Here is a 12,943-nt window from a genome sequence, read left to right as displayed (position 1 = left end):
TAAGGAGAAGGAAATCGGCGGTGATATGTTTTTGTTCAAAAATAAGTTCTCATTTAAAAATAAGTTCTCGTTTTAAAAAGTTCTCGTTTAAACAAAAAAAGTGATTGTTTAAAAAAATTCTCGTTTGAAAAAAGTTCTCGTTTAAGAAAAAAAAAGAAATAATTCTGCGGGTTTGTCTCTGCTCCCCTCCGCCTCCACCCACTACCAGCTCAAGTCACGTCGCCCCAAAGGTAAATGTCATTTTTCCTTTGTATATTTATGTTAATTTAACTGTACAGTAGATTATATTACTAATTTTAATACGTTTATAAAGTCGCGATGTTTTTACCTAAGGTTTTTACATGCGTTGCACGCATTCACTATTTAACATAGGTTTGGATTGCCCGTCATACGGCGAATTCGAGTTACGAGCCTAGCCGCTGAACGGATTAAGGTCGTAACATGGGGGCCCACTGTATATACATACATACATACATACATACATACATACATACATACATACATACATACATACATACATACATACATACATACAGGGTGTTCCCATTGGTGTAGAAACGTTTCATGTTTTTCCTTGTAACGTTTGGCATTTCTATCTTTTCAGGTTAAGAATTGCCGTTCACTTCAAAAGAAAAGGCATTTTGCGTGTTAGAGTATGCTTGGAGTCAGTCAGCAAAGACAGTGCAGTGTGCCTGCTTTACAAATTTTGAAAAGAAGGCACCAACTACCAAACAAATTAGAACTGGAAACTGTTACTGAAGGCATGCTTTGCATATGCTATACATGCTATATATATATATATATATATATATATATATATATATATATATATATATATATATATATGTGGATGCGGATGTGGAAGGGTTTTGTAATCCCGTGGTAGTGGGGGCAGTTGGGGCATTAACTGACTGATTGTTTTGAGTGGTTGAAAGTAAAATGTTTTTTCACAAGCCCCAAAAGGTTAAGAACACAGTCTTTTTCAACATAACCATCCAGTGTATTTACCTTCTTTGACTTCTTCTTCTTTGACTCGGTGTGAAGGAAATCATATATTAGTTTGTTATCATTATGTGCTTATTTCTTGTCTAGAATAGTGTGCATTGCTATCCATATGTACAGTCCGAGTTCATCTCGCCCCAGTCCTTAGATAAAGCTGTTGGGGAAAGTGTGAGCTGGGACCTTGGCTCAGCTGTTGGTGGCGCCCGACTGGCTCTTTTTGTTATGTCTTGTAATGTGCAATGCTTTGCTGAATTAATAAAAACCAGGCAGGGGCGCTTGGGCGTTGAATTAGCGTTGGAGAACGTACGAGTTCATTTGCCCAAGTTTTTTCCCTATCCATGGCATAGAAAAGTCAATCTTGGCTGGTCTGAGTTACGCGTTTTGCTGCTTAGCAGCTTGGCTTGTCCTAGTCTTCTTTTAGAGATTTCTCTGACACTCGGCACCCTTGCTCTCTTTGCTACAGTATTTTAGTGTATTTGGCAACTTTTCAATTGGCGATATATTGTCATCTAGATCAAGATTCCATGAAATTTGGACAGTTCCTGTAATAAAAGTGTAAAAACCCAATCGCGTCATTGCAATGAATTGACTGCTGTCTTCTCTGTTTTTATTTTTATCTAAACTTTATCTTCCTCTTTGACTTTTCTTGATTCATTTTCATACTGTATGTGTCCTAAACAAGTGAGCTTCCTTGTTGACCAACTATATGGTTTTCAATTCTTTTTTTGTTGCCTTTTATTACGTTTGGCTTTGGCCTTATAATCCTTGATTTGGACTTGCATTTTATCATACATACTCACATCAAATGTTCCGACCAGGCCAGCTCATAGTTTTTTGCACTTTGCCCACTTGGCAGGGACCTTTTTCAATGTTTTGTTCATTTGCTGGGTACTTCAACCTTAAAACCATTCTTGACAAAACAGGCATCTTCAGCCTTCCCCTTTCCAAGGCAGGGAATACAAATACATGTTTGTTTATTACAAAATGGATATTTCAAACCAATTAAGACGGACTTAGAATGCAGCTTTTACAATTAAAGGATTTGATGTATATTGGACTTTATTTAGCAGCAAAATACAATCTTTACCTACAGGAGTGTAAATGTTGTGTAAAGCTTGTAAATGTCTCTTGCTTCCTTTCTGCACATTTTAAGAAATAGCAAATGAGAAAAAAAACAAAAAGTCCATTGGCTCTTCAGTGCTCGGGGGAGAGTGGGTGTTGAGTGGCTACACCCCCAAGAATTCACTCTCTCCACACTTTGTGGACTGGTCAGTTCACTTCAGTGACGTGCGTTGAGGTTCATGGTTGGTGAGGCACTGACTCCTTTAGTGTCAGATTTACAAATATATAAAACTGGTTCCCTCCATGTGTTGTAGTGATGCGCGGGTCAGGATAGTTTCAACACGCAGGTCCCCGCATGTACGGCAAAATATTACCCGCCCCGCTAGGCTGCCTCTATTTTTCGAACCCACCCTGACACCCTGATAGAATGGTGTACAAAACCACGGATTTCAATTTTGACCTTCAGTGAAATATTCAGTTGTATTATATATATCAGTCGTAACTTTTATTCTGACACTTAAATCAATTAAATACAGATTGCTTTACGAAAAGCATGGAAACCCCCCCCCCCCCCAAAGAATATTTAATTCAAGGCCAGAATTTAGATGTGACCCCACGGGTTCTCCAGGGTTATATATTCTATTGTATTATTCTTAGTCTAATCTCTTCTTTTATAATATTGAAATTAAAACTATTTGCGTCTTACCTTTATTTGTAGATGAAGTCCGTGCACAATATCTCGTGTTAGTCCAGACATTGTCACAAGTTGAGAACAAACGGCAGGGAAAGCAGTAAAGATGGTTTTTCGAACGACAACCACATAGCCACTCTTTGCGGGTGTACCACTCTGTTTGAAAAGAGCGCGTTGTCTTCTGTCCCGTAGTTTGAAACAAACCTTTTAGCTCTGGCATTGGTCTACCTGTGTTGATCACGTCCACTTTTGACTGAAAATCCAGTTTTGAGAAATTTTTAAGCTTGGATATATAATCATCTTCCATTTTGGCAGTCCAACGTTGCATAATACAAAACCAATAGCACTTGACTCGCCAGGTGCCTCTGCGTAGAAGAACAGTGCAACAAGTTCCAGTTTGCTGACGTACGCCCTGCCTTTTCACTGCGGTTTTATTTCCCATGAGCAAAACTAAATATGTCACTCACAAACATTAAACTTTAATGGTTAAAGACATTAGCCAGACTGTGGAAAATCAGGTCAAAAAAATGTATCTGCAAACATTATATTGGCTACATGCAGATATACGGCAAGCAGCAAGCGGCAGTTGCACGCATCAACCCAGTTTATGATAATTGCGCATTCAGAGGTGAAGCCTGACTCGTTGTTTTCTCACCTCTCGTTTCATTCTTGTATTTGAACAGGAAATAGGCAATTTCAGCGATTTTAACGATACAAAATGTTTGAAATGTCATACATAAAAATCAGTGGACAAATATAAATACAAATTTAATGTTATAGTTCTTTATTTTTTTACTTGTCATGATGACAGGTGAGGCTCTGCCTCACCTGCCTCCCCTGACCGCACGTCCCTGGTTCACTTCCAGTCACCAGCACAACCACATAGCTTGACAAGTTTAAATAAGTTAAAAAAAAACAAAAAAACAAACTCAGTGCAATAACAATCATCACACAGCAAAATACTCATGGTTTTCTTTTACCTTCAAGTGCTACAGCTCTGTGCTGTCATCTAGTTCAGAATTGAAATTGTAAAACAAGCAGTTGTTGTGAAACATTTACAATCTCAGGTGCGCATACGCCCATACAATCTAAACATCACAAACATTTTTTTTAAAAAGATACACTATCCTGAATAACAGCCAATTTCAGTTAATTCACCAAGAAACAAAACAATGACCCATGAGCTACTTTATATGCCAGTGCCAATTTTTAAAGTTGACTGTCCAAAAGGATAATTTTAGTTTTTAGTTTTATGTACAAGTCTGACAACTGATCTTTACAAACACACTTTTCACTTGCAGGCTTTGCAAGCTTCAGGTACTTGTATGCACATACTCCAAACTGCATGAGAGAGACAAGAAACAAAAGGAAAAGGGGGAAGGGAACAGCCAGCAGCTGGCAAATGACAAAGGGAGGGAGTGGATTAAATGGTGAGCAGGTGAACACACACGTGCGCGTGAACGCGTGCGCACACACACACACACATACACACACACACACGCAGTAGTGCGAACAATATAGTGTACTTACTACATCCACAGAATTTTTGCAATTCATATTATTGCTCCACAAATTCTTCTGTTAAGGTATGCATTAATATGTTTGTGGAATACTTGATCCACCTTGTTGGACCGCACAAACTTATCCTGTAGTTCATTGACTCTTTTCTCATAGACATGAAATACCTCACGTGTGTTTATAATCGTTGAGGCCTGCTCTAAAGTGCGTTGCCTCCTTTGCGCATTTCAGAAGTTGTATTTATACAAACTTCCCATGCAGCGACTAAGTAATGGAACATATTGTTACAACTAGGACTTTCCTCTTTGCAGTCAGCTTCATAGAGCCTTTACTCAGTAAGTATCCTCCTGACTGAAGGTACTATAGTTTTGATGAGTTTCTCTTGACCCAGGACCTCTTTCCCGTCTTCTGCTCTGAGACATTTAAACATTAATCTCCATCACCTGAACCCAACGATGCCGCCAAACCCAAAAATGGCTAGAAATCTCCTTTACAACCATGGGCTTGGCACACGCGACACAGCGAGGACAAACCTCAGTCTAGGCAGTGGTTTGGTTAAGGTGTTTCCTTTCATGTCATTTGTTGGACAATATTGCAATATTTGAAGCCCTTTGAGAATTTGGTGATTTAGGGCTATATAAATAAAATTTGATTGATTGATTGATTGATTGCAGATTGATTTGTCCATTCTGCACACATTAACGGATGTCGTGGTAGCAAATGTCTATGTGTTTGTAAAATAAGTTAAGAGAACCATCATTTTTGTCCATGCTTGTTTCTTCAGGTCATTTAAAAAAAAAATACTGAAAAAATACTGGAATACTGAGTTTTTTCGTCCCGCTTTACGGTATTTTATCTTTGTGACAAAAACAACTGTCATGACTCAATGGATTTGGCTGTATTTGCCTCTATCTGCAGGCGTTTTTAGGTAATTGCACCTATTTTGTGTTCTGTTGCCTAACTGCCGTCATGCAAGGCGTCACTACAATGCTGGTCTGCTATTGGTCACTGTCTCCTCACGGAGATGCTGGTCTGCTATTGGTCGGCCTCACTCGTTTCAAAATGGCGGAAGGATAAAGCTTTTTTCTATCGTGAGTGGTTCCAAAATGTATTTACAGTGCATTTTATTGCTTAATTAAAACTTGAATAGGTTAGACATGGGTCCCAAGATTGCTAGTGATGTTAAAGAGAGAAATAAGAAGATGATTGATATGTAAATTAAGCTAGAGATACTCAAGAAACATGAAGCTAGCCTAGCCTGGGCTACCTTTACTAGGGAATATAGGCATAACAAGTGCCACTCAAAGGTAAATAAATCCTTTCTATACTTTTTATACAATGTTTTCTGAATGTATACATGTATATCATATATGTGTAGCACTAACTATACTATTTTGGTTCCAATTTTTAATATGTATGTACAATTTTGATGTTTTTACCCGTGGTTTTATATATATATGTATATATATATATATATATATATATATATATATATATATATATATATATATATATATATATATATATATAGATATAGTGATCCCCCCCTACTTCGCGGTTAATGGGGGGGCTGTCAACCCCCCGTGAGTTCCTAGATTCTAGTTCCTAGATTTTTATGTACGCCCCAATATAGCTGCAGTAACCATAAACAATCCTTTTTTTTGGTATTTTTTGCCTATTTTATTTCCTTTCTCCTATTATTTAACGTGACATTATCCTTATTAACATTATTGTATATTCATTAAATAACTGATATTACTTAGTTTGTTGAGAATTTGTTCTCAGGACTGGTTATCTGCACCAAGACTCCGGTGAAAGAATACGTAAGTCATCACGTTGAACTTCACATTTATTTTGGCTCATGTATGGTGTATCATGTAGTATCTGTTGAATAAAAAATCAACAACAATCTTAGAGTCAGTAAACTAACATATAAACACTTAATCTATGAATTTACTGTATTTTTAGCCAACATTAGCGGGTTAGCAACAACTAACAACTACTAACTATAAAGTGCAAACTCTACACAAACAAACACACAAACAGAATAAACACTCATCGCTTACTAAACATAGGCAGTAGCGTGTGTTATCAACATAAATGATAATAAACTATAAATATGAGCTTGCGTTGTCATTCACTACGTCACCGTAACAAGCCGACTGACACACAGAGAACGTAAAACAGGAAAGGGAAATGCAACGCGACCCGACAAATTAAAAGTATGCATTTCAAAATAAGATAAAAAAAACGTCACGAACTCAAACGCTTGAAGAATTTTTAATTTTTAACTAATATTACTTTGTTATTTGATTAAAACAGTACTGTATAATGTATATTTTTTGCTTTTTACATTTTTTTTACATTTTTGCACATTTTTTAAGTGTTTTTTTATTTTGAAATATTTATTTTTTCTGGAAAAAAATATATAAAATATATATATATATATATATATATATATATATATATATATATATATATACAGCGGGCCCCTCTGTTTTGGACCGCGGGTTTTTTTTTTGGCCCCCTCTTACACACAAACCTTTCGTCTTACGAACCATCCAACATGCCGGTCAGTGTTACCTCACTATTTTTTTTGCTTTGCTGCATCAACACAAACAATGTCACGCATGTCACGGAAATAACGATATGCGATATGTTGGTCGATTAAGGTCACAGTCACGGTCACAGTCACGGTCTCAGTCACAGAGATGCGGATATGCTATTGGCCGGCGTCACGTCAATCACAGAAATACCGATATGCTATTGGCTGAACGCCCTCCTCTAGCTTGATGGCACGAGCTGGTCGGTGTGATGTGAAGACTATGCAAACGTTATCTGTTAGACATGGCTTCTAAAATTGCAAATGGCGGAAAAGGAAGAAGTAAGAGGATGATGACAAGAGAAACGAAGCAGTAGATAATAAAAAAAATACGAAGGAGGCGGACGCATAGTTAACCTCGTGAGTATGGCCATAACCGCTCGGCAATCGATACAATTCTCAATAACAAGGAAGCTATGAAAGCAAGCAAGTCTTCTAAGGGCAAGACTTTCCTTGTCAGGGGACGGACCTCGGTCAACAACAAAATGGAGAGGCTTCCTCTATTATGGATTAAAGAGAATGAAATCGCCGGTGATATGTTCTCGTTTAAGAAAAGTTCTGTTAAGAAAAAAATAAAATAAATTCTGCGGATTCGTCTTTGCTCCCCTCCGCCTCCACCCACCACCAGCTCAAGTCACGTCGCCCCAAAGGTAAATGTCATTTTTCCTTTGTATATTTATGTTTTTTAATTTAACTGTACAGTAGATTATGTTACTAATTTTTAATATGTGTATAAAGTCGTGATATTTTTACCTAAGGTTTTTGCACGCGTTGCACGCATTCACTAATTAACATAGGTTTGGATTGCCGTCATACGGCGAATTCGAGTTACGAGCCTATCCGCTGAACGGATTTCGTAACACGGGGCCCACTGTGTTGTGTGTGTGTGTGTGTGTGTATATATATATATATATATATATATATATTATATATATATATATATATATGAGTTGGCTTACTCATCCTGGATAAACGACGATCCGGGTATTTTTCCCACAATTACATATCCAAATATAGTCAACTACTTAGTATTTTTCACTGAGCCCATACACAGCCGAAGATCTTTAATCCTACAAATGTTTTTGAGGCTTACAACCAGATGGTGTGTTGATGGGTGTGGGAGACGCTACAAGTTTCTATTGAAACGTCATCATTGCATTACAAACTTTGGTATTAGTTGCTTGCAATCAATATATTCTTAACTGAAAACGGAACAAATGCGGATGTTGTCCGGATTTTTTCCTCTCAGATCCTGCTTGAGCTCTGCCAACAACAGGCATCTCCTTTCCTCCCATAATTTCTGGCATTCCTCTCCTTGATTTTTGATCACTTTTGGAAGCCTGTAATTGTCTAAATGTTTTTCTTGGTCTGCCCGATTTGTGCAACCCGACCAACAGCAATAATTGACCATTTTTTTCCTAACGATGTTGCAGATATACGTAGTGCCCATGCAATGTTATGGTACCAACTGCCTCCAAGCTGGCAGCTTCCGGCTTTATGACGCGCCGTGTAAGCGCTCTATAGATGATGTAGGCAGTGCAGCATGTGGGGAAAACAAGTTGAAGAGTTCTAACACATAAATGCAACAGACCAACAACACAAATGGAAACAGGCACCTAATGTTTAACTTTTCGCTCACAGAATATACATAACACTGATTCTTTTACTACAGAATAGTGTAATTTTGCATTAAAAGGGTGAAACTATAGAAGCTAATAGACAAGCACATAATGCAGTTTCAGCTACAACACTCATTGATTTTTTTTTCTTTTCATGATTACCTTGGCAATAAGATCAGGCTGTGATCATGTTAAATCGAGGGGGGGGTTACTAGGTAATTGGGTAAGACATTCACAGAAGGGTTCTTGAGATATTTTCAAGAAAGCAGAATTTTCTGTTGTAGATGAGAAACATTATATTCTGCTTGTGTTAGTGATGGTTATAGTTGGGGTGTTTAAAGCAAACATTATCAATATTTTGCAATGCGCAAATGCACTTTTACTTTTTCAAACGTCTATGATTTAAAACATGTTTTTATAACCACTTGCTGTCATTGTTTGCACTTCTCACATATATTTCCCATGTGCAGTCTCATTCATCAGTGGAGCGGGCAGGTCTGATTGGAGGCGTAATGATGAAGAAAGTCCCGACAGACAGCACTTATGCTGTCACGGGTGAAATGCTAAAGAAAATAGTGGAAAAGGACAAAGAAGCTGGACTCATTCCTTTCTATGTAAGAAACACACACAAGTAGAGTACAAGATGTCACAAAATGTCTTTGATCCCACCATGTGTGGAAAACTGAGCATGTATTCCATATTTGTGATGTCCATCTTAAAATTGAATTCTGGTTATAACTGGACTTTAACAGCAAATTCTTATTTAAATTGAATTGGATTCTTAGCACAAGGAGTTTAACGCTGCTCTTCCAATCCAATAGACAGTGAGCTTCTTCAAGCCCTGATCTTAAACTCTAATTTGCCACCTACTGTAAAGCATTTGGGATGGGGATCAGCACCTCCAAATATTAGACCATGAAACTGCTATGATGCAGACTCTGTATCAGCCTGTCATGGGAAGTAGGAGCTGAGCCCAAAGTGATGCTCTCTCGTATGGTCATTATCTGTGGGTCATGACTGAAAGAATAAGGTCCCAGATAGAAGTGGCCAAAATGGATTTACTCCACAGAGTATCGGGCTCTCTCTTGGAGATAGGTTGAGAAGTTTGGCCATTTGGGAGAGACTCAAGAGTCGAGCCCCTGCTCCTCGTTGAGATAAGCCACCTGATGTGGCTTGGGCATCTTCTTAGGATGCCTCCTTGGACGCCTCCCTGGTGAGGTGTTCCACCAGCAGGATTCCCCAGAAATGACTGAGGACACACTTAAAAAAAATATATATTTTGACTGATATTGTAACTCCTGGGGATACCTCAGAGGAGCTGGATGTAATGGCTGGGCTTTCCTGCAAGAACTCCTTCCCCGGCAACCTGACCTTGGATGAGCGCTACATAATGAATGGATGTGCTTTCGCGAACCATGCACACCCCAGGGAATTTTTCCAATGGTAACATTGGTAACAATGTCTCAAAGTGTGTCTATTAGGATTGTGTAGAAATAATACTAATCCAGTGTGCATAATGACAATGACAATATAAAATCTTATTATTCTTATTTGTCATTCTGTGTTTCATAGTTTTGTGCAACGCTTGGCACCACTGCATCATGTGCCTTTGATCATATTTCTGAGCTGGGGCCTATATGTAAGTTGAGAAGCTAAAATTCAAGAATCAAGAGGTTTATTATCATATGCATAGTAATATTATACTGCACAATGAAATTCGTATTCTCTTCACTTACCGAGCAACAGACTACACATGAATGTTCATATGACAAGTACTGTATATGCATTGTTACCATATAGTCTACTGCATTTGCTAGAGTAGATTTGTGCAGCTTCATACTTCTTTTCATCAGTATAGATTAGTTTGTGCAACTTTAAGTAATACAAGTGCCTAGGTTATTATTGTAGTGCATATGGGTCCACGTAATAAATAACGTTGTTTGTTGACTGGTGCAGGTAATCAGCAAAACATGTGGATGCATGTTGATGCTGCGTATGCAGGGAGTGCATTTATCTGTCCTGAATTTCGGTCTTTGTTGAATGGCATCGAGGTAAGTAAAAAACTTAAAAATAAAACAAAAGCATGCTATCCATGTACAGTATCTGACGACGTCATTGACCACTTGCGAAATCAATTGAAAGCCATTACAAGGGCTGTGGTGTTTTTTGTTTTTTTTTTTTGCTGCTTTTTTTTTTCTTAAACAAATGCAGAGGGAGCTTCTACATAACCCCTACTATCCAGCAACAAATCTGTGTTTGGTAAAAATATCAATTAGGTGCTACTAACTCTGGGAAACCACAGGCCGCAGCTGGCTTGAGCAAAATAGTTGTCAAGCACTGACTCTAACCATTTAAATGGTTTTGATTAAATATATCTTCTGTAGTTAATTCAGAAAACACACGAGTGTGTGGAACTGTGTACAAATATTATGGTATTGTGTGGTATTAAATACAAGAGTCAAGAGGTTTATTTATTATTCAATTCTGGCAAATATTGCTCATCACGTTGAAGAAATTGAACGCCTGATTGCATACTGTTTGCATACTGATTGCATATCCTGTTGCTTTTCTTGCTTGATGTTCCCAGATGTTAATGTCAAGTAGGAGAAACATCAATGAGTAACAATCAGCACAGTGTCTGCTTTTTACAGCCGCCGAGGCTTATGCTTCTCTCTAAGCTGTGCAGGCACAGAGATAAGGCTGGAGTCATTTCCTGGGGCGGCGTTAGACCTTTATATATCACTCATTATTAGACACAAATGTTAAAAAAAATGAGGGACTTGTTTTTAAAAATGAAAAAAAACCCATCTAATCTGATAAAAACTGTATACATGATGTAAAGAATTATATTTTTAAGAAAACGTACATATTCCGTTTGAGAGGTAAAAGAAGAGAAAGCAAAATGTCTGTGTGGATGATTTAGTTGCCAGGGGTGATGGCCTGGCAAGCATTAGGTGGCATGGCAACGGTTGCACATTGTTTCCTTTATACGTCAGTCCTTATTGCATTTGATGCTGGAGAAGAAGGATATTACAAAAGATAGGCAACAACTAGTCGACGTGTCTGTTGGAGCAATTTAATCAAGGGTTGAAAACCTGCAAAAGCAAGATGCAGGCTGCAGCAGTAATTCACTTTAGGTGATAAATAAAAACAGCAACAAATTTTTACACAGCGGTCTGATAGTTGTGTCTCATGTGTGTGTTTAAGTTTGCAGATTCTTTCAACTTGAATCCACACAAATGGCTTTTAATCAACTTTGACTGCTCTGCCATGTGGTAAGCTCTCTTCGTAATTGCCTTGAATTACAAAGTAACGATAGCGGTAGTTCTCAAAGTGGGGTTCGCGGACCCCAGGGGGCCCGTGACTGAATTTGGCTTATCATTAAAATAATACTAATAATACAATACAGTAATCCCTCGCTGTATCGCGGTTCATCTTTCACGGGTTCGCTACTTCATGGATTTTTTACAGTGTGGATATTTTTTTACAGTGCATTGTGCTCTGAATCCTGATTGGCTCAGGGGCTTTAGTGTTGTCTCGAAATATTGACACTGTACTGTATTGGTTTTTCACTTGTCAATTTATTACAAAAGGCAAGAGGATCCAAAAGCTTGCTTTCGTCCCTCCTGTGTCTCTCCTGTGCCCGTGTGCGCTCAGCTCAGCACACACGTTGCAAACAGGCTAGCCAGCACATTGATTGACAGCTTGGTCTCTAGGAGCCAATCACGTGATTCGTAGGTGTGCCGAGAGGAAAAGTCTGTGTGCCTACCGAGAGCAACGGAGAAATGCACAGCTTTGGAAATCTGACTTTTACCTAAATTTCTTTTGTAACAAATTGAATTTTCAAGTGTGTTGTAATATAAGAGGCTTCACTTTAATTTGATGTCCAGGCATTTCAGTTTATGAGAATCGTTTGCTCAGAAAAAGACTGAGCTCAACAACTACTCATAACAATGTGCGGGTTCGGTACTGTGAAATACGCGAGTGATAATGTTTCCACCTTTGTATTACTATATTAAAATGATTGTTTTAAACAAATTTTGGGCTTTAAAACAGGTTTTGATTTTTGTTTTTTTTCTATAGTTTAGTATTGCATTGTAAAATAATGAAAAAAAAAAAAAAAGCTGGCTACTTCACGTATTTCACTTTGCGTGTGTTATTTTTGGAACATAACCCCCCGCAATTACTGTATATATATATATATATATATATATATATATATATATATATATATATATATATTATATATATATATATATATATATATATATATATATATATATATATATAAGTTTGATTTATTAAATAAACAAATCCTGTATAAAATATTCAGAATAGAGGTGCAACAATTAATCAACTAATAGATAATGAAATCAATTGATTTTCAAATAATTGACTAATCCTTTGGAAAACTAATATTGTCCAAATTATCTGAATTTCAGCTTGTCA

At 37.6% G+C, this 12,943-nt stretch overlaps 1 protein-coding gene across 3 annotated transcripts in view; it reads left to right on the top strand.

Annotated features, from left to right (window-relative positions):
* ddc (dopa decarboxylase) overlaps positions 1-12,943 on the top strand; it is a 58,402-nt gene that overhangs the window by 20,197 nt on the left and 25,262 nt on the right. For 2 of the 3 annotated variants that reach the window (XM_088409977.1, XM_088409976.1), the window contains exons 6-10: positions 6,037-6,096; positions 8,965-9,108; positions 10,067-10,133; positions 10,451-10,545; positions 11,702-11,769. In XM_088409977.1, the coding sequence (XP_088266103.1) occupies positions 6,037-6,096; positions 8,965-9,108; positions 10,067-10,133; positions 10,451-10,545; positions 11,702-11,769 (434 nt within the window). The remainder of the gene's footprint in view (positions 1-6,036; positions 6,097-8,964; positions 9,109-10,066; positions 10,134-10,450; positions 10,546-11,701; positions 11,770-12,943) is intronic. The other variant, XM_088409979.1, reaches the window with a different exon arrangement.

Source organism: Hippichthys cyanospilos, chromosome 3 (genome assembly GCF_059441005.1).
Source record: "Hippichthys cyanospilos isolate Australia breed blue-spotted pipefish chromosome 3, RoL_Hcya_1.0, whole genome shotgun sequence".
Taxonomy (NCBI): Eukaryota; Metazoa; Chordata; class Actinopteri; order Syngnathiformes; family Syngnathidae; genus Hippichthys; species Hippichthys cyanospilos.
This window is presented reverse-complemented; position numbering and strand designations above follow the sequence as displayed.